Source organism: Cataglyphis hispanica, chromosome 2, assembly GCF_021464435.1.
Source record: "Cataglyphis hispanica isolate Lineage 1 chromosome 2, ULB_Chis1_1.0, whole genome shotgun sequence".
Classification (NCBI taxonomy): domain Eukaryota; kingdom Metazoa; phylum Arthropoda; class Insecta; order Hymenoptera; family Formicidae; genus Cataglyphis; species Cataglyphis hispanica.
The window spans coordinates 2,987,338-3,011,359 of record NC_065955.1 but is presented as its reverse complement, the minus strand read 5'-3'; the positions used below and the strand labels follow the sequence as shown (position 1 = coordinate 3,011,359).

At 33.2% G+C, this 24,022-nt stretch overlaps 1 protein-coding gene across 6 annotated transcripts in view; it reads left to right on the top strand.

Annotated features, from left to right (window-relative positions):
• LOC126857908 (filaggrin) overlaps positions 1-24,022 on the top strand; it is a 117,588-nt gene that overhangs the window by 79,076 nt on the left and 14,490 nt on the right. For all 6 annotated transcript variants that reach the window (XM_050607830.1, XM_050607806.1, XM_050607798.1 and 3 more), the window contains exons 11-12: positions 18,871-18,985; positions 22,347-22,474. In XM_050607830.1, the coding sequence (XP_050463787.1) occupies positions 18,871-18,985; positions 22,347-22,474 (243 nt within the window). The remainder of the gene's footprint in view (positions 1-18,870; positions 18,986-22,346; positions 22,475-24,022) is intronic.

Sequence of the window (24,022 nt, the reverse complement as noted above, 5' to 3'; positions counted from 1 at the left end):
AGCTACTCAAGGGGGGAAACCAATAAAGCAAACGTATAGCGAGTCAATGGAAACTCTGAACAAAAAAAAAAGAAACAAATATTTTCTTAAAATATAAGACAATAGCTTCAGTTGCAGGTATAAATTAAAAAAAAAAATTATTTGTTAGAAAACGGCAGACTTTTGAAGAAAAAGGTTTCAAAATCAGTGAGACATTGACTTCTATTTTTTAACATTATAAAAAAACAAATTTTTTAATCGAAAATTTCATACGTGCAACTGAAACTATTGTCTCATATTTTAAGAATATACTTGCTTTCTTGTTTTAGAGCTTTTGTTGCCTCGCTATGCGCCTGTTCTTTTTAAGGAGTCTCGCAATACTGGCTATTGTAGCTATAAATATTAATATTTTTTAACGAAAATTTCACAAAAAGTAGTTCAAATTATGTATTTTGTGATATTAATAACATCATTTGAAAAAAACAATTATTTAGCAGAAAAAAAATATTTTCAAAATAGCCTTTTTTTAGCCGTTACACTTTCCCCTCTTGATGGAAACAATATAATTTGCAATTATAAGAAATAAAACATAATTTCTTTTCATATCTAAAAACTCTTCTGCCTACGAAAAGACAATTATTAGATTTCTATAGATTAAAGTCTTCTTTTCTTAAGTCCATGAAATCTTACGACTAATCGAAGTAGGTTTCGACAATCGCAATGTGAGCTACAATGTAACTGACAAGAAGGTAATTATCGTAGCGCTACTAACCTTTGAATCGACCTCGTTCTATCGCTTCGTGAGCAGTTCATTCACACGAAATCGCCGTGCGAACGAAGTAAGCTAATTAATACAGATTCGCGTAAATTAAACGTGTATGCGTATAGTTGTGGATCTTCATAGTTTCCGGTAGCATTCGTGGCAATTACTTCCATTAATTAATGCACCTATCGCAGCCGCACGATTACATGGATGCGGATCTAATATTTACACCGTGATACCTTGTGTAGAGATATTACATTTTGTAACCGATCGGTCCGTTTACGTTTCTGTCGACACGTGGGTACACAAAGCTGTGTGGGCGTCAGTAAATTCCGCCGAGGTCTCGTCGACGATGTCCCGCCACAATTTTTGTCACATTCAATTCGCCACGCAAGTACCTTTCTCTGCCTCCTAGCTGATCTTTCATCCGTTTGAGCGCGAGAATCACGCATTGACGATTCTTCAGATTACGAAATTTCTCAATAAGTGTGTTGTGAGTGACAAATACGGTTAACAGATAAATCTTTACCAGACAAGAAAGCTGTATGAAAAAATGTAGAAAATCTTTATATAAAATATAAAAAAATTATACGTTATATATTTATAAATTAAACTAAATTAATTAGATGATATAAAGAGACGTATTGTAATATATTAAAATAATATATTATAATTATAATATTGCCATATAATATTAATGTACGTAAAATTAATATACATATAATCTAATTTAGGAAATTTTTAAGAAGCATATATAATTTATGCACAGATAATTTTCCAACAATTTTTTAATAAGAATAATCTAAAAAATTTAATTAAAAATTTTAAATATTTCTTATTGATCTGAACATAATTTTAGTGCTTTAAATACACAATTTATTTAATAAATTCATATGATTATGATATATATCATATTTTACATCTGATTATAAAATATATTAATTAATGATTATAATATACATATATTACACAATAATTAATCGAAATTAAATTTTTGCAGTTTAATTAATAAAATATATAATTAAAATATTAAAAGCATTTAATTTAATCATCATTTACGTTTCAGAATAATTTTCACATAAAATGCTTTTTGCATATAGGAATAAATAGTAGCTTTACAATGAGTAGAAATATCCAGTGGATGTCCGTATTTTCAGGGCTTTTATTAAGGCGTTTAAACGTTTTGGGCTTATATAAGAGCGACAGGAAAATATTATATTCGCATAATACCTTTCACAATCCGGGTACCCTTATATGGAGATATAAGCTTATTCTGTCGCTTGGCGGTTTTAATATCATCTCTCTCTCTCCCGATTATCCCCGCGTTTGGTCCGAACAGAGATTAATCTTGCTGTTGCTCGCTCTCCCGGCCGGCAGAGTTGGACAGTTCCGACAAACTGCACGATTGCTGCAATGTGCTCGACTGCATTCGACGCGATATGAACGATGCTCCCCCGTGTCGGAGAGCCGAGCCCCGACGAGTGAATGGCGTTCGTTAACCACCTGACGTTACGAAATATTAACTGTACTTTAACGCGATAATGCGGCGCCCCTCGTCTTATAGATTAACACGCATTGTGTGTTTGTGTGTGTGTGTATGTACCTTTGTCTTATGCCTCTCTTTTTCACGCTTCCTCCCGTGCACGTGTCATTGCACGGAATAATTGACGAATTGAAACGCGAAATGAGCTTTCTTTGATTTTCAATCACAAAAGTTTCAAAATAATTTATCAATTCTTTTCAAATATAATTTTTTCTTTAAACTTGATTCACCGTTTTTATATTTATTATTATAAATGAAATCCTTTATTTGCCTGATGTCATATTTCAATAAATATTCTGTCATAATTCTGAGAAAATGAGCAGTACTCGATATTGTGCCTCTCCGTAAATCAATCTTTTGTTTGTCAAACGGGTATACGCTTGAGAAGCGTAGCCAATTATTTCTGCCAGAAAGAACAACTCAATCAATTTTGATGTCGATTCCATTTCGTTATGTAAGGATATTTTCCGAAGTAGCACGAGAGAGGCTTCTTGCAGGACACGCGGGTGTGTACTCGTTCCGATAACGCAACAGCCGGAAAGTAATTACACTAATTGTAGCGGGCACTTAATAACGTGCGTCTAATACCGCTTGGCGACAGAGTTAATGAGTTTGTGCCAGTCTTATCGTGCGTCTACATGACTGCAACTAACTTGCAAATATTGATTTTCCGGAATTTCAAACTGGTATGTTTTATAAATTTCATCCGCATGTTATTTGCTATTTGATACAATTCTTGTCAAAGTAAAATCGACATCAATTATCATTTAGAAATAATCATTACTTATTGGAATGATAATATAAAGTGATGCAAGTTATATAAGTTCAGCATAAAATATACATAAAAATCCCCCCTCCCTCTCTCTCTCTCTCTTTCTTTTGTTTATTAAATAGAAATTTATCTCACTCACATACTGCCTTTCTTTTGTTTATTAAATAGAAAATTATCTCACTCATATGCTGCCACGGCGTCATTTTTTTACGCGATGATAAGATGACCTTATTAGATCCGGTGAAATCGATATAGTCGTCCATTCGCGGCGCGTACATGACTAAGATGCTTAAACTATTCGAGAGAAACTCTGTAATTGAAATCATATTTGTGCAATGTAAACCGTTAGTTAACGGTATAATTGACAATATCATATCTCTTCACATTTTGCTACTACTACTTTCATCATATATCTAAATAATATCAAAAAACAATGTCTCAACAAATTACACTGATTGTAAATTGTTCTCGCATTAAATACACGTTTACACGTTGTTCTGTGCACAAGCACAATTGCTCTTAACTCATTATTATTATTATTATATTAAAACTTTTTTACGTTCTCTAATTAAGTATAAAGAGAGACTGATATTGTGCGCATTACGTTCTTCACATTCTTTTTCTAACTTTCTAACTTTTTTAACGCATTAAAAAAATAATCTGATTAACGGGTATTTGTATGAGAAAAAAAATATAATATAATATCTTGACATAGAGACTTAATAGATCATTGAGCGTCGATTCTTGTAGAATTTTGCAATTTCTTCGGAGTTGTAATCGTTAGAATTCTGACTCAAATAGAATCGCCGACAGCGAAATCGAACAATCCAACCGCAATTACGGACCAATTGATTCAAATTGTCTCAGTTGAAATTCTGGAATTGCTGCGCCCAATCTTCTCTCGCCTTTTGAATCTCCTTTCATCTCGCGAAATTTCGATGCACTCGCTAACTCGCTCACTCTGTTTATTCGATTCTATACATCAATGCTGCTGTATCAATATATGCACAAAATCTTGTGTATCGTTAATTTTAAATTTTATATCTATTTCATCTATATCATTTCTTCTCCAGCGCAATTTATAATATATTTTTATTAATATATTTATAATATATTTACAATATATTTATAATATTTATAATTAACTTTATGATATTTTTATTTAGCAATAATTTTAATTAAATTGTAAACCTAGATTTTTCATCATTTAAGCCTTCTGCGAAGCATTTGTGCACGATTTAACCTAATTTGTTATTTATTAGAAAACAGAAATTTCGCAATTTCCATAATTTATTTCATGATAAAACGACATTTTTTATTTTAAAAACGCAACAAGTGCTAGATATCTTTCGTCGTCTTACTATAATACTAGAGGATTAATACAGAGGAGCTTACGAGCATTTACATACGTTACATCCAAATACTATATAAGGCGGACGTGGAAACGCCGCGTAATTAATGCATCGAGAGGTAATCGCGCAAAAACAAGCGTGTAATTCTATGGGATTCAGCTGCAGCTGTATCGACAGGATAATCGCATCACCCGCGGCAACGCATCATTGTACCTACGAGATTATGACGACCTATAATTTCGCGCGCACGCCCGGGAAAGTGCACATAATGAATACGCGGCAGACACACGTTGCACCTTTCGCATACATCTAGAAAATTGTTCAATTCGCAGATGTTTCCTATTATGCTGTTATCAGATATCTTATTGCTACAATATAATGAAAATTTTTTTTGAAGCAATTAAAATAAAATTATAAATATAAGATAAAAAAAATTATGACAACATAGATATTTCATTTTCCTTTTTTGTGTTGAATAAAATCCCTTATAATTCTAGTATATGGATTTAAATGTTAGTAGTCGAAAGGAGCACGAGATATTGTGCGAGAATTATACGATGGCGTCGCTTTCAATTAAGCTTAACTGCGAAAGGCCATTACGCAAATAATTGGCCGTTTGAATTCGCAAAGAAAGCAAGCATCTGGAAAAGTGGCGAGGTAGTTTACGAGCTCCGAATTTTCCTCGAGAGGGCGTACAATAGTAGAGAGAACAGCCGCCACTAACATTATCAGTTAATTGGTATGACTCGCCAAGTTTCCGCTACGGATATTGAACAGCCGACTACGAGAACCACGCGATGATATTCAATGCGAGCGTATTTAATTTGCCATTACAAATTTATTCGTATCCGCGCAAAATTCTCCTTCAATGAATTATCATTGTTGCGAGTTAGGATAAGTAATGATTTTATGCGGATATAAGCGCTATAACGGCAAGATATAACAAAGCAAGCCTCAAATCAAGATCCGCATGTAACGTATCGTGCATCGCGCTTTCTGATAACGAGGACGGTGCCATTTCCCTCTTACGACGAATTAACTATGCAAATGCGATTCGTACCGCGGCAGTCAACGCACTCTCTCGCTACTAAAGCTGATGGTTATTTCAACGCACGCGAACATGCGTGGGACGTTTCGCATGATATGTAAAGATTAATGCGGCTGATCATCGAATAAGCACCGAAGCATGAAATATTCGGAAAATCTTGATATAACCGAAGATTTAAACAGACAGACAGAAAGAGAGAGAGGGAGAGGGAAAGAGAAATTTAAAATTTAAAATAATCATGCAAAAATAATCTACAAAAAATTTCAACATTTTAGAAACCGAGAAAATTTGGACGTTGAAGAAAATTACGAATTTAAATTAAATCAAATATTTAACAATCTTGTTATTTCAATAAAACGGGATACAGAAAATGTGAAAATTGGCAAACATAAAAAAAAACATATGCCCATATTAACTTGAATTTATAAATAGAAAATGTCCTTCAAGAATATGATACCATGAAATATCACTTTTTACAATTCTATATTACATCGTTTGCTTTATTATCGATATTGAATTGATAATATTGACTGCTACTTCCTGACAAGGTTGCCGACCCTCCTTGACCGTTATGGCGGCCGTTCAGTATCGATTTCCATTGCTGCTCCACTTGCTGCGTGAATTATGTAAGTTGTCGTAAGCCATATAGATCGAATATTCTATTAAGGAGTATCTCATGTGATGACGCTTCTCTCAATAATCGCAAATACGGATTAGCATAACTTTTACGATAAGCATATCGAGTTTGATTTATATACACATATATGTATATATATGGTGAATCACTGAAGGTGTTAGAGGCTAATATTTCTGAAACTCAACGAGATATGAAATTTTTATTTTCCAGCGATTGTTGTTTGCTATCAGAGCGGGCATGTAATGAAAAAATGGAACTTTGCATTGCAATTAACGTATGAAATTAATAATTTTAAAATAAGGATTTCATATCTCATTCACGTTCAAAAGTATAACATCTTTAGTGACTCACTATATATATGCATCTTTATTGTATTAAAAATTAATATCTTGAAAAAAGTTTTTTTTAAATATTTTTTAGCGAAGTTTGTAATACTTCCTGACATATAATAGTTGAATGAATACATATTGCGATATCAAAATAGGGAGTTATGCTTCAGTAATGATAAACGCTGCGAAATGCTAGACGGTTGACCTTCTATTATTCATTTTCAAACGGTCATCGTGATACTATTGAAAATTACAATTTGGATAAACGCACGAATATCGAGTCTGATCAAAAGGATTGATATCGCCAAGGTGACATTTAAATTTTTTTCAAAATATATGAAGTTTGATAAAGATAAATCTCTGAAAGGGCACTCACACACGTCCTTATTCATTTGCTGAGAATTGGACGGAACCCTTTTACAGAGAGCCGGCAGATGGTCGCCATCGAGAGATCAGACGAGTTTAAGGGACGAGAATCGATCGGAGTGCCGCGCTCTGCAAAATAATGACAAGAAAAAGGTAAAAGAACGGAGATTCTTAAGGGCAAGCCAGGGGAAGGAACTGGCAGGAGTAAGCACCGACTGGCAGATGTGCTTTTGCTGCGGCCACGCGACAGCTGCCGGACATGTTGGTGTTTCCGTTTCAATATATTACAGAATGGATCTAGAAAAGGGATAGAAAACTAAAGTAGAGAAAGAATAAACGCAAGCAGAATTCACGTGCAATATACTTTATCGCGCTTTAAAAGTTTTGTAAAAGATTTTTTCTATATATATATATATATATATATATATATATATATATATATATATATATAAAAGCTGTAATTCTGTTCGAATTTTTAATTATTTGTAATTATTTGTAATTGAAATGCAAAATGTTCGCATTTGTGATGGTTTAAAATTTATGTAGAAAAAAAAAAAATATATATATATATATATATATATATATATATATATATTTAAGAGAAATTATGTTATACATTTTACTAAATTATTAATTACTTTATTACATTATTATCTACATGCCTTAATTAATCATAGTTGCCATGGTTTCTTTTTGAAAACCGTAAAAGTCCTTCTTCTGCGGCCATGTTCGTCCAGATGCATTGCCAAAACCGGTTCAGATTGCATTTTGTTGCATACCAGCTGCCGTCGTTTTGCAAAACAGAGGTAGTTGCCACAGGCGGGAAGAATGTCATGCCGACATGCGTGAGAGAAGTCAATCATATTTGCCTTCCATCGAATTTTTCAAATATTTGTCATGACGACGTGTTATACCTTCTTCGCTAATCTTTTAAAGCAATCAAATTACAGCAAAACCTGTAACAATTTTACTACCAAAATTGTAATAATTTTAGATGATAAAAAAAAAAACTTAGAAATTTTTTCTTAAATACATATTTGAGAACAGAAATATGCGAAAATTTTCAAACTCTAAGAAGAAAGATAGAGAAAACGTGAAAAGTGGCTTCTGTAAATTGTCTGTCCACTGATTTTTGTCACGCTCGTGCCTTAGAGACTCGGAAGCGTGCGACGCGCCGATGCACAGAAATAGTGCGTCCAGGGCACCAGCCCTCTTCGTATCTCTCGAGGGGGATACGACATCCTCGCCGGATGTAATCGCGGCAAGAACCGGTCCAGATGTGATGCGCGCGCGTGCACGTTCGATTGGCAGCTGCTGGCCAGGTATATGCGGATGTGCATATGCATGCCGCACCCACATCTGATTGTGAGAGAATACGCATGAGAACTTTCGCTTATTCGGTCGATGCTGCTATTATCATCCCCATCTATTAGAGGCGAGCTTTTATATTAGCGGCTGTTGCGTTAATTATGCATATATTCGTATAATAAAGTAATATTGGCGTATACGAAAAGGTGCGGACTCTTGTTACAGAAAATGAAGGTAATTGCGCTAAAAGGGCTCTGAGAGGATGATTCTCGCGATTTGGACGTGGGTAAAACCGATCCATGATGACGAAGATGGACGATCGCAGTCTGAGTATTGTTATTATGCGCGGTATTGTTATTATGCGATTATCCCTGGGATAAACACCGTAGGTAGAGAGAAAAGTCGCTCCGAAATTGAGTATAATTAAATCGCTTGCGCTTCGCGTGATTCTTCCCATAGTTTTTATAGGATACGATCGCACACTTTAGAGTCATTTTAGAAAACAACAATAAATTAAAAAATATCTTATCACACACAATTAGTTTTAGCAATATGAATTTTAGCAAATATAATTCCATAACATATTCATATCACGCGTTATATTCACTTTTAATAGCGTATATATTACTTATTATGATTATATGTATATTACTTATTATGTTCTAATATTCTAACAATACTCTAACGATCTTTTTTCTCTAATACATTAAAATATTTAAATTAATAATAATTACCGTTAATATTTTTTTGTGAAGTAATGAAATTTGTGTGAGAACTGGCAAATCAGTTGTATGCGACAAATGAATTTTCTTTTGATGAATCGGTTGAAAGACATTTTCTGGTGGGTCGTGTCTCGCAGGATACTGCATTCTGAATCGACAAGAGATAAGCCGTGTCGGAGATGATCATTGACGTCGCGACAGGTTTCCGGCGGCGTGGCGCGTGCCACCATCGGCTACGTACTCGTTTGTATTCAGCGAAAAGTGCCGTGTCGTTCTGATAAATTGTAGACGAGCTCACGTCTCTCGTGCATTTAAACCGGCGTTTCATATTTCCTTTCCGCTCCAAGACGAAGCTTGTTAAATAAGAATTTCTTTGTCATGTAACCGCCAGCATTATTCCATTCACGAGAGTTGCCATTGTACAGCATTTATATTATTCTCTTATTGAATTTCTGTGGGGGCCATTTCAATGCTGATTATCAGCTTCCAAAAGATGAGAATGTGATAGTAAATTTTAATTCTAAGATTTCGTTTTACAGAGAAAGAAATTAATTGTCGATATATATATACTATATATATATATATATATATATATATATATATATATATATTATATTGCAGATTATATGCGGATTTAATTATAATCGATGTTAATCTGATTATTCGACAAGTTAAAATCCAATATTTAATCTTAAAAAAACGTTCTAACAAGCAATCTTTTTAATTAATTCTTTCAAATCTTTAGGAACTGTCAATCTAAAATTAATTACTTGATTCGCGAATTGACCTCGCAAATGTTATTCTCTACGGAAGTAAAAAAGAATAGGAATACCGAGAGATCACGACAACACTTAAGACGCTCTCTTTGTACTCTTCGATTCTTCGTTGGTCTTGTCCCATGTGAACGCGATCTTAGAAGAACCACCTTGCTTTATGCACATTGCCATTCCAAGCGGTGACACTAGAATTCACTCGGTCATTCACTTCTTTTCCTTTCCGACATTCTCTTTATTATTCGTTCGATCTCTCGCTTTTCCACCTTCTTTCTTTCTTCCCTTCTTCGTTGCCTTCTCCTTCTTCATTCTCAAGACAATGAACTCGCATAAGAAATGACATCGTTACTATCTGCGGTCAACCATAAAGCATTAACTTTTCTTCGGGAATTCAAATTTCTTATATAACTTTGGAATCTTGAATGAAAAATCGTTCTTATATAATAACATTGCACGATGCTGGAACAAAGATCTCGCCATGAATTTTCCCGAAAAAGAAATGTGTTTGTAAATATATCGTGACGTCACTATAGAATTAAGAAAATTCTTCTTAATATTAAATATCTAGAAAATAAAATACAAAAACTGAAAAGTGCGATGCACAGTTTTCTGAACACAGTTATGAAGGAATATCTCTTTGAATACTCAAGTAAAAATAAGTTGATGATAAAATGCCGAGAGGGAATTTAAAAAAAAAAGAAGGTAATCCTCTGTGCAAGGCTTTGAAATTTTATGCTTTCACCTTCTGCGCGACAATAAAGCGTCGCGTTCGCATAATTACTGCACGTGTCTCGGTATGCGTTTTGATACACGCGCTGTCTGTCGCAAACACAGTATACTTTACTAACATATCATTTTTATGTAGATCCAGTTACGCCAATGCTTAAACCAATATATTTCACGTAACGCGCATGACCCGAATATCTCTTCGATTGTTTTCCGTAAGGACAACCCGTTATTGATTTTGTGAAAATATATGAATAATAAAAAAGTCTTAAATCATGTCGTATGGAAATAAACCTTCTTTTTTTTACACACAGAATGCTTATCTCTTTGATATATTTCTTTTCGATATACAACTCATAAAAAAATAAACGTAAGGAACAAAATTTATTCTACAATATTTCTCAAAAAATATGTGTCATTAAACATTAAACATTAAACATTAAACATTAAACATTAAATATTAAACATTAAACATTAAAAATTAAACATTAAAAATTATAAGAGAGAGAAATGTTTACTCTCAGTTTCTCGAGAAATCTTACTCTAATATCTGCCGGTGTTTCAGAGATATAGTTTGCCTCCCAAAATCATTACATCTTATGTGAAACACACCCTCACACACATACACATTTTCTGATTCTTATTGTACCATAGAATAACCAACTTCGAGCAAGCATGATCCGGCCCACGAATCCGTACTATTAATCCGCTTAGCGCGGAGATTTCATTCGGTAAAACCATTATAAAGTTTGAGGAAACCGCGAAAGTTGGTCCCTGGGAAGCTGGACACATGAGATACACCAAACTCGATGGATACATGCAATTCGATAAGTCTCACAGATTTTCAGTGAAGCCGGTTTAACTGAAGCTCCCCTTGTTCTAACATATGAATTAACTTGGGATTTGCTATGCGTAAGTCACTTTGCGAGAGGATTATTCGATAACGTTCAACGAGAATCACTGAAGTATGTGATAGTAAAGAGAAGACAAAGGATCAACTTAGATCTGACGATCTTTCCGCGAGTACTTCAAACTTGTAGTGATTTCTAAAAATTGATTTTCATATATAGAAAATTAGAGCGCGCAAAATTTTTAAAAATTTATTTTTACCTATCAGAGAGAGATAAACATCTCACATTGACAGATAAAATAGAAAAATTGTCATACATAAGATGACAGAAAAGATTATCGAAAATGAACTTAATCAATTGACATAATTAATTAAAATAATAAACTATGTTTTTTCTTTACTTTCTTACAAAATTCTTTTAAAATATGAATTAATCTGATACTTAAATCTGTTTTATTAATACTTTATCATATTGGACACATTGGGGGATCTAGGTCGCAGCAAATGCACATCGTGCGCAGGCGGATGCATTTGTCGAACGTATCACAAATAACGATGTGCCAGTTCCGTGGGAACAAATTAATAGATTTGCCGCGACTGGTTCGAAAAGGCGAGAAGCGAGGGATAAACGTGCGAGAGAGCGTAAATATATATATATATATATATATATATATATATATATATATATATATAAGAGAAGATCGTATTAATTAGACAGCGGTATCGCAAATTGAAATTCAATAGGCGTGTAGCGAGGGTCACACGCATCGCGTGGGGCCGTATCGGCTTTCACGCGAGACGCACATTCACAGGACACGCATCCTATCTACGGCCGGAATACGGTATCCGCCATGCGCGCGAGAATACGCTGAAAGCTCGCCGCCGACGAAGATTCTGCGTCCGCTTAATTCTCGATTTACGCGGACGATACTTTCCCCGCGACGTAAATCAAAATCTGCATTAATTTAAACGTGAATTGAATTGTACATTTCATGAATACGTACGGCACAATGTTTCTTTTTGACGCATTCTTGCCGCCAAAGCTTTATTTTTTTCTCCCGGAATTTCTTAATTAAATCCCAGGATTAATTAAGTCGCAAATTAATATCTGATTAAATTAATCTGTCCGAGAAAAATAGAGATTTTTTGTTACTTGTTTATAATGATGAAGCTTAATTTTACCGAAAGCTTTTCTCTTTCCTCGTTTTTTGTACAATTTCAAGTTTTGTATACACAAATTTTTACGAATTGTTAATATCACAACACAGTGTTACAAATGTCCAAAAATTCAAATAGTCTCTTGTCAACTGCATTATTGTGCATTCCCATGCAATGTGCAATCTCGATCCATCACTTTAAAGTTATGATTTATCTCAGCGGCGATGCTAAGCGGGGGACAAGATAAAGAAAAGAAGACAAGATACATAAAGAAGAGTCCATCGATAAAAGGCGGGATCGTATATCAATAGATATATCTATCTACAAAGTCGTCGCGAATGTATTGCGAATGCAAAGCCAGCTTTATATTCTGCCGACCACCATCGTCGTCGTTTTGTCCCTTCGGGCGGTCTTCTTCCCGTCTTGCAGGTGATTCTCGGGACGAGATATTTTACGACGAACGGTCACATTGACTATGGTCCCATATATATATATATATATATATATATATATTAGAGACTTTTAGAAAAATTTGAAGATTGCGGAAACATCGATAAGATGCATTTATATATAAAAAAAATCTATAATCATAAATTATTTAACTATGTTGACAACAGAATTCTTTTATTATCAGATAATTTGATTTTTTTGTTAAATAAAAATATTATTTTTGTCATATTTTATAAGTTGTTAATTAAAATTTCAATTTAAAATACTATTGAATTTACATGAAAAGGTCATTGAAATTATTAAAATTAATAATTTTAACGTTAAGGATGCTGAAAATAAAATAATATCAAAATAGAAGAATTACCAGTGAATAATCTCACTAGCTGTAATATTTGCTACAATTCATGATTCATGTACTTATTTTATATTTGATTAAATTGTGTGTAACAATGGTTGGCTCGTATTTTCACATAAGCCCGGCGAACACGAAAATGGAAACTAGAAATTTTCTCGCGCAGCAACACGCGAATCCGCGATGCATGTTTAACGTACATACATAGCATTTAACGAAGCGCGGACTCTAGAATCGATTTTTTATAGTCTACAAAATCTCCTTTTATTGTCGAGCGTTCGTCGGGATAAATCGAGGGTACAACATTCGATTTACGAGCGTCGCGATCTGTGTCGAGGATTTATGATGCAAATAAAAAAAGATCATTTCAATAGATATAAATACTTTATAGGACATATTATATTACGATATTACGCAGTTATTGGTATCTTTTATTTTTTTTATACGAGTTGCATTATAAATTTGTAAGCATCGCATTTCGTAAACACCGCATTTTGAAATAGAAATGTATGTAAAATTTATAACGTTACATATTATTCTAAATGTTTATAACGCTTGTCGAGAGATAACTCTCATTACAAGTTTTATGCAATTTTGCTGATTATACACAGACGTAATTGATGGTGACGCGATACGCAAATGCAAAACTCACAATGAAAAAGAAAAGCCGTCAGTATTGAGATTGCCATTAACATATATAAATCGTAATAGCCTGAAAGAGATTTAGCGAGCGTCGACAAGCGGCCGCGGTAACGTACGGGCACATATGCTATTAACAACGAATCGATAAATGCCGCAATCCTATTTTAACGTTCGCGTGAGTTGCGAAAGTCCTTTAATCCTTGAAAATGCGAGAAAAAGAGAAACCGGCATTCCGAATGTCGCTCTTAGCGATTCGATAATCCATCTTGTAATGCAACCAATTTCTACGATTACTGTTTATTCATCTGGCAAATAAAACAAATAACATATATATATATATATATATATATATATATATATATATCCAGTGATTAATTAAATAATCGTAAAAATTTTTTAATTGTAGGTACCATCTTTTTATAATTATATAATAAATTCTTAAATTCTCAACTACTTAATTACCATTAAATCTTTTAAATTCTTACGCGGAGACGTTTCATTCTATAATTTATAATTATATAATTATAATGTATAATTTATATTTTTTGTTAATATATTAATATTATTATTTGCTGCTTTATGAATAATACATTCCAGATAAATCACCTTGAAGAGAAATGTTAAGCATATAATATTTATTAAGTATTTAAATTTATTATACGTGATTACGTTATTAAGTTTTATTTTATTAAGCTATATAATTGCATTATGTGTATGGATATGTAACGGTATAGCCCCGGCGGAAACATGTTGCATGAAACGAAGCAATATGTCACGCGAATTATTATGGACGCGCGCTGGGCGTTACGATCGTTATCGATCATTGCGCGATAAGATGATCATTCGGAGGACTTACGCGGATCTTATATCAATTTAATGCGCACGCGGTTGTGTGCTTGCTGAAAGGGCAAAAAAAATCGTGCATCCATCCGTGAATCTGTGCGCTACAGGGCGCGGTGTAGCAGCAGCGCGCATCTTGCGCGCCTCTTAAGCGTACGCACCAAGCGAGAGGCAAAAAAATCACACACAGGTACATTCATAAGACGCAGCTGGAGCCGAGGAGAGAAGCTGCACCGTGAAACCGCTGTAAGATTTTATGACCGGTTGTTGCTCACCAGCGAACACACCCACGCACAAGGGCCGATAGAGGTATTTTGGCCGCCTCGGGCGAACCGGCGAGTCTGCGCTTTCATATTTAAGTGATAGAGAGAAACACAGATTAAGAGAATTGAATCTATCTCTATCTCCATAAAATTAATATAATCTAGTATGTATAAAAAGTATATAAAATTATATAACGTCTGCATTATATAATGGAATAAAGCAGATTTTGAATAGTATTTGTATAGCCGTAGCGTCTGAAAATTAATAAACGTTTTATTTATATTAATTTATATTAATTTATATTAAAATACATATAGATTATTTCTTTTTCAATAAATATATTTTATATTATTGAAATATAGATTATATAATATATGGAAAAGATAAATAATGTATATGAAAAATAATTAAAATACATATTTATCAGAAAACTTGTAAAAAAATTATCCTCTCTTTTACAATGTTATTTAAAAATAATTATTTATTGTTATTCTCTCATTCAGAAGAAATTAACCAAACAAGCTGATTAATAGAATTATCTAATAATTTTAGGATCCTCTGGATTTGTAAAGTCCATAAAATTTTATGTTTGTCTCTTTGAATAAGAAAGCATAGAGATAAATTCATTTAATATAATATCTCAAAGAATTATCAGATAAGCTAAATATCATAAATACAATCACAAGAGAGAGATAACAAAACATTTATAAAATATTAAATTTAAAACTTGAAATAAAAAGAACAGAGAAAGAGAGATATATAATTTTAGAGATTTAATCTAAACAAATTAAATTATTGAATGTTTTTTTTTTTTTTTTAAGAAAATGCAACGAAAAACAGGTAAAAGTTTTCAATGAAATAGTATATTTTTGTTTCTCAATTTTCGAAAGATGCAATCTTTGTATAATATCTACATGCTAATGCATACAACTCAGATATAAAATTACTTAACCTTGCTAGTGATGTTTGCGCTTTTCACATGAAAATAACGAATTTCCACGATCGGAAAGGATCCGGTGCACCTGGTCGCGATTATGTATCGCGTGAGGCAAGTATTCGCTTACGTATACCAGGCACGATGTGCCAATATCCTTCGAACGTGTCATGCAGCAGGTGACGTAGTTTCCATGGAACAGACGGTAAATATTAGATCCCGTGAGACAGTTTTTGTAATCATCCATTAAACTTTAATGTTCTACATTTCATAATAGTCTTGCACTTATCCAACTACCTACATCAAGGTTCATGATACAAATACAGATATCTTGTTCAAATTGTATATTTTTATATATACTTTTGTGTGACAAATTCCAAGATAAAAGTGCACACAGCTAATCAATTAATTTATATTTATCTGTAGAGAAATAAATCTCTTAAGAAAATTATGATAAATATTTCATTTTTTTAAATTTCAAATATTATATTTGAAAATAAATTAATTATAAATAATTATAATATATTTAATATAATATAGAAATTATAAAATTTATAATAAATAATTAAAAATTCAATATATTTAATTATAAATTCAATATATTAATTATAAATTAAATTCTAAATTAATTATGAATATTGGAGACTTTAACGAGAATTCTCGTACATCTCTTTTCTGACAGCAGCCAAGAATAGAAAAAGTTAACATGACAGCAAATAGAATCAACATCGAAAATTAATCTCTCGCAAAAGGATAAGAATTACATGTCGCTCATCTACGAAAGAGTTAAATAAATTTCATCCGTTCCTTAGATAGCCGACCGCTCCCATCGCGCGCGAGGAAAGACAATTTCGCGCTGGTTTCGCGCATTTGCTCGACATAGAAGACATATAAAAAGTAGAATAAATCGATGAACTCTCAGGTGTAAGCACATCGTGACCCGCCGGCACAGTCGGCTTTTGCGGTCGCTATTCCGCCATCGTCATCTCACGGGGACTTTCTTCTTCTCGAGGGGAGGGCTTTTCTTCTTTTCTTCTCGACAACGGGAACGACTCGAGTGCACTCGTTCGTTCGAGCTATGCGTTTATTATCGCCTTTCACCGAGACTTTGACGATCGGTATGTCATACCTGTCGTTGTAGATTTTCTAATATGACTTACGAGAATGTGTTTATACACGAATAACGAAACGTTGCGTGAGAATGCGAACCCGAGCGATTTCAAGTTCCATCTCTCACGCTTTTTCCGATCTGAAATCGTTGATTCTCTCACGGATCGATTTTCTCCTCTTCGATATAGTCAGTAGGATCTCATGCCAAAAAGATCAAGCACAAATGCTTCTTTTTGCTTTTTATTTATCAAAATGATCGCAAAAGCTTATGATTTGTTTAGACCTTTAGGAGAAAAACAGAGAGTTGGATATATGTGCGTAATGAGAATGAGTATCGTAGGAGAAAATATTAGAGAAATTGCATTTGCCTACGCATTCTGCGTACGTACCCATCGCCAGATTTGTATAGAAAGCCGAATCCACGTCGTGGTATATATATATACCACGTGTTATACGTAATCTTAGATTATTGTCTCGCGGCTCGACAATCGCGACGATTAATCGCCATCTTTGTAAAGGGGGTTATCGACGAAACGAACATTGGTACAAATCGTACCTGACGACCCTTGACCCCATAATTTACAACATCACACCCATTATCGCGTCAGAACGATAAGCCATGGTGCTTCACCGTAATTTATTACGAAAATGTTTTTCTCGTCCATTCGTGAAAGCCGCAATCAATGGCGATCAAATCGTCCCCGTCGACGAAGGAAAACGCATTTATTAATTATATAATACTTTCGTTTCACTCCCGCGCGTTTATTCATCAATAGGTTGCGATATGAGAGATTACATGTAATATGATACACATATAAATACAATAAACAATTTGATAGAAGAAATACCTATTGTTCATATTAACGTTTTTTTTTTCAAATAATAATGTTTAATAAAAATAACGCAAAATCTATTATAAAATAAATTTGTTATATAATAATAATTTCTTTGTAATGTAAATATTCAGAACTGCCCGAATTTTTTAAAAATATTTTAAATATATCAGATCGAAATTATCATTTCGATATAATTTAAAAACAGATTTCTTTTCGACGAAAAAAATGTCGCGTCAATTATGATTTTTGCATAATTAAAAGATCACATGTGCACACACTCCCATTCTATGTGATTTCAGAACACATTATGTACATAATGATCATGTTTTGGTTCGATAAAACTGAAATTTTCACAGCGACATATGCACGTATAATATTGTAAAATATCGGATTACAAATATAATTTTATGACACGCGTATGCACGAATTGCGAAGCGGAAAATCATTTTTCCGCGCAATTAAAACAAGTACGTGAATTAATTTAATGCAATTTTATTACGCGAAACCTGTCCAACAGCGCTTGCTCGCGGATGTGACCTACTAAGATAACGATATGTAACTCTGAAAACGTACGTACGTTACATCTGTGCTCAGTTCTACCTTGCTTCTCCGTCCCCATTAATTAAGATTCAAGCGACATATCACGCTGGCGTGATTATTGATTAATCACCCGTATGGCGCATCGTGCCTATCAGACATACTGCAATTTGATATCGATAACACACGATACTACTTCCATGCGAGTATGCGTGTATGTCTGTGAATTAATTGAGATAACGACACTATACAATCTTACTGCAAACGTAAGCAATTCGCATACTGATGAATAAGTCTTTGAACTTCTCTTACTCATATCAGCTCTGGACATATCAAATAACGTTAATTACATTAGCAACGCAGAGATGAAGATTCGCGATATTTTAACCGTTAATTCTTGCAAGCTCGTCGTAGATCTGATTGCAACAATCGCAAAAATAAGGATTTCTCGAATGTCATTCATATAAGAATCTTGATTATATTTAAACATCGTTACTGCTAATTTTTAATAAATATTTTTTTTTTAAATAAATTGTAATTGCAGTGTAAGAAGTGAATTTCTTTGTTCATATATTGCAGCAGCAATAAATCGGGATCTTGGCATCGCGGGCAAGATTCCCAGCGATCCAGCCCCAGCCCCAGCAGACTCCATCGCGTGCAGGAAGCGGCCACGTCTCACACAGCTCCAGTTTCTGTAAGTACTTTAATCTCGCAAGGGTGATATTTTTTTCTGCGTCTAATAACAATGACTTTGCACGCTATCTATATCAGAGAGATCAGTTGAATCAATAACAATATTATTATTGATTGTGACAATAAAAACTGATATTATTTGATAAATTATTCATTTGCGTTTAATGAAAGAATTATTTTCTTCTCATACTTATCTTTCAAGAATATTGCTGAAAGTTTCAGTACTCAAATACTATTAAACATACATTAAAAAATAAAGATTTAATCTATTTTTTAAGAACTTGAGGAGATCAATCTAAAAAACTTTATATAATATTGTTTTCTACTTGTTTGAAAGTCCCTGGAAAGTAATTGGTAATAAAACGAATTTTCATGTTTTGTCTTCTCCGAGAAATTAATGTAACTGATTCCTAGGATGAAATTGATATATATGTTTTGTGTCCAATGAAATACTATAAGAACTGCTTGCACAACAATATGATAAATCATAGAATGACTATTTCTAGCATATCCACGTAAACCTGCAAACTTACTGTCATACGATGGTTTAGTTAGTCACGCGTGAGACACACATTCCTGGGTTTAATTAAGCCGACCACAAGCGGTGCCATTAATCTTCCGGGCTTCGGCGACATTCACGATACATGCGTAAACCGCGAAGTAACGTGATGTCTAATTTTGTTAATTTTAATTTTTTTACATGCGCTTATAAAAAATGACGAGAGAAAGATTTTCGAAGACATATACAAAAATTTTCAATTCTGTCAATAATAATATATTAAGAAACCATTAATCTTCAACTTCAACGTACATCTCCATTTTTCACCGATTAAATCTGAATTTGTAATTTTTTTCCTTTTCGTGATATATTTTCAAAAAGACTGTTGTTGACAGTAATAGTTTGATGCATTTGATATATCCGATTACGAGATTATGTAAGAGCTCGTCTACCTGTTCTTTATCGGCGGAATTTGTAATTTTTTTCTTTTCGTAACATATTCTTAAAGAGACTGTTCTTGATGGTAACAACTTGGTGCACTTGATATATTCGATTATGGCGTTACAGAGAACCCATCTACCTGTTTTCCCGGAATTACGGGTTGATATATATTACGCTAATGCGATTCATTCGTCATGCACTACGGCTAGCTTTCCTTAAAATCCGATATTTCCGACGTCGCGTCAGGAAGCTATGATACATTATCCGACGAAGTTATAATTTAAATATGGGACGAATATATTCGAGCTTATCACGGTCTCCCAATCGATAATTACGCGGAAGTGATCATCGATTGGCGACATCATGAATAATGGGTTGCGTTGCGGATGACGTCTCGGTTGTGAATGCATGCGTAGAGATGCATTCTCTGCGCTGCACGCTGCACGCGACTGTAGTATATCGCGGCTGGCTGCCAACAACCTGCATGTATCATCCACAGTGACGACAGTGTGCGTCAATTCGTTAACGTCCGATGTGTCGTGTCATACTGACGCTATCCGTTTACGGTGTGCGTTAGCGTAACCGAACGGAAACGGACGTTTCGAAGCGAGAAGTCTCGCTATGCGCTTTACACACTTTTACCAATGACATGCGCGAAATATTCGTACGAACAAAAGCGATCGCGAGCCTTGATTATTGAACGAACTTACGACATTTATCTAGAATTCGCGAAAAATCTTGGAAAATAATTTCTCTCTCATGAACAGATTCCTTGATAAAATTAACAGGACTTTCACATAGCAAGAAGCAGACCAAAATCATAATTGAAGACATATTTTTGAATTTTTGGGAGTATGTAAATATTAAACGAAATTTCCATTTGAAATAAAGAGCTTTAACAATGCTCGATCCAAATTTCCATAATTCGGTTTAAATTAAAGAATGCATGTCAATTATTGCAAGCTGCGGAAATACAAATTTATTCATATATATATATATATATATATATATATATATATATATATATATATATATATATATGCATATATATATATTGACATGCATTCTATTAATTTAAACCGAATTATGGAAATTTGGATCGAGCATTGTTAAAGCTCTTTATTATCTTATTCATATATATATATATATATATATACACTGAGAAAAAAAGTTGTTGATTTGACTAAATATGTTCAATTGATTATTATTTCTTTAATTGAAATATTTAAGTATTTAAGTTAAATACGACATATTAAATTTAACATGACGTATTTGACTTAAATACTTAAATATTTCAATTAAAAAAATAATAATTAATTGAACACATTTAATTAAATCAACAACATTTTTTCTCAATGAATAAATTTGTATTTCCGCGGCTTGCAATAATTAAAATATATATATATATATCTTATATATTATTATGCGTCGCTTTCTCGCCACATGGGAATCTTAATTAATAAAACGTCGCGCACAGAATGGCAAGACAGCTGCAGAGATATAATCAAGCTTGGTGGTATGATAGCGTTTGCATCCCTTTTATTTTCCATCTAAAATGAGAGCACACATAAAAGGCTGTACAGAAACCAACACGAAACCAATGCTTTTCGTTAATTATAGAGTGAATAAAGTATAATTTGCAACGAGCATTGAGCCGATAATATGAATAGATCAATAAATTACAAAAAGACCCGAAAAGAACTATTGGAACAATTATTATAACTGTTATTAATTGCTATTCGTATACACTTACACATTTAATATGTAAATAAAGGTGAAATTGTTTTAGAGAGCTTTTTTGGCAAAAATACCATACATTCAATTTATCAAATAAATTTATTATTAACTATTTTATATGATTTACTATCGCTTGCATTTCTATAAATAATCATTCTTTATTTCCTTAATAAAAAAATTACAAATAAATTAAAATTCTGTTATATTTCCAATTTATTAACCTTGAAGATTAAACAGCGTTAAAAAAATCGATATAATGATAAAACGAATCGCCGATCTTAAATAAAACCAATTACCTGATAAGCCATAAGTAGCGAAATTTAGCAATATTGAATATTGAGTAACCCGATCAAAGCATCCTCGATATCAATATTAATATAAAAGGATGAATGATCAAGCACATTCTAGTGCATGCCTAGTCGAATCGTGGGAAAGATATACACGCAGCTTTCTCGGATTATCAGTTATCATCACAGTATATTCCTATAAGCATGCTTCTTGCGCGCACCTCATTTTGCATCTGAAAATGAATATGACTTCCTTGTCAGTCTATTGATACAGACAAGGGAAAGGTGGAACAGGCAAATATCTTATCGACAAATGAATTATATTGTTCGGAAATTATCTAAATGATCATCTAATACTTCATCAATTTGCTATTCGATTTGTTAATATCTTGTTGCAGCCTTTGCACGATTACAGAACGAGTGGCCATGCCGGAAGAGAGAGGAGGCGAATCCCCGGTCTCAACAAAGCTCAACGGCGGATCAAAGCGTCCAGCACCCCGGCACTCCTAGATAGAAACCATGATAGGTAAGTGTGTACCTATTATAAACTGACTTAGCGTTAATATTCATGAATTATTTATCGCAATATTATTCTATGAAATCTATAATTCGAATGCATTTTTTTGTAAGTTAAATGATAGAACAAAATACTTTATTTTTGATATAAATTAATATTCACACATTAAAGAGTCCAATTTTTGAAAATATATCGGTTTGCATATTATCGTAAATTTTTAATATATTTATTATAATTTCACCGCAAACACTACACCGATTAGAAAAAAAATCATCTCAGCCTACATTATACATAGAATCCTTTTGACGCGGAAAAATATGCACGTAAAAGTGTTGCGTGGGTGGTAACCTTCCACCTTGTGTCCTCTTGGGAAACCGTGTTTTCTCAAAAAGAGTTCAAAAAGAGCGACACGAAGGGTGGTCACAACAAAAGTGAGAACGGTGAGAATTTTCATTCCAATCTTCCTTGACACGATGATATGTTGCAGTTATTCTGCCGATATGTTTCCGCCTTTGCTCTTGTCCATAAATAAACTTCTGTGTTCGTAGCCGGCTTATGAAATCTATCCACTTTGTTCGCGCTTAACATATTGTACGATTCTGCTGAAATTAAACCTACAAGCAATATCATAAATAATCAACCCTCGCATTGAACAGGAACAGTTGACTGTGGATTCCGGATACGTGACGATGACGATAATGATATACTTGCCAAAGCTGTTAATGCATTCGCCCTAAAAATTTCCTCTGTATGTGTGTGTATGTGCAAATACGCGAGTTGAATTATATATGAATAAGAAATTGAAAAAGTTCGTGAAAGAAATGAAATAATTTATTGTAGGAGAGAGCGTACTGGAAATATCGAGGAGTTCTTCAAAGTTGTTGGGATAACGATCTGTGTACTCATTAAGGCTTTTAATATGCATTGAAACTTTTTTTTCTCTCTTTCTTTCTAGAAATCAAATACTTGATATTATATTATCTAGTGAAATAAATTAATAATTTTATCTGCTTTGCGAATTCAGTACAGTAATGATTTATTTTTTCTGTTTAAGTATTATGCTGCATATATAGAAAAAAAACAAACAATTTATTATCATTAATTCGGCACAATTTATTATCATTAATTTCGACATTTTAATACAATCAACAACAAATTATACTAATCATGATATATTAAAATTCAATTGGCTAAATGACTTAAGTATATGTAAATTGGGCGTTTTATTTGTTAATAGTTATTTTACTTATATATGAAGATTTTAATAACCTGCAAATATAATTTATATTTCATGCAAATATTTATACTATATCACACGGAATTTGAATGATTTTAGTTGACCTTTCCTGCGTGATTTACGCCTTTATTTTCATAAAAAGGATCAGGCGAGTAAACTTGAAGTCTACCTTCAGAAACATCTTGCCAAATATTTGACGAGAAGAAGTAGCGAAAGTCTATTAAAGATCGTCCAAGCAGCAAAAAAATCGATGACACCATTTTATTCGCTTGTCGTGAAAAGGACATGCTCCAAAATCGTTTATTGGATGTCAATCTCAC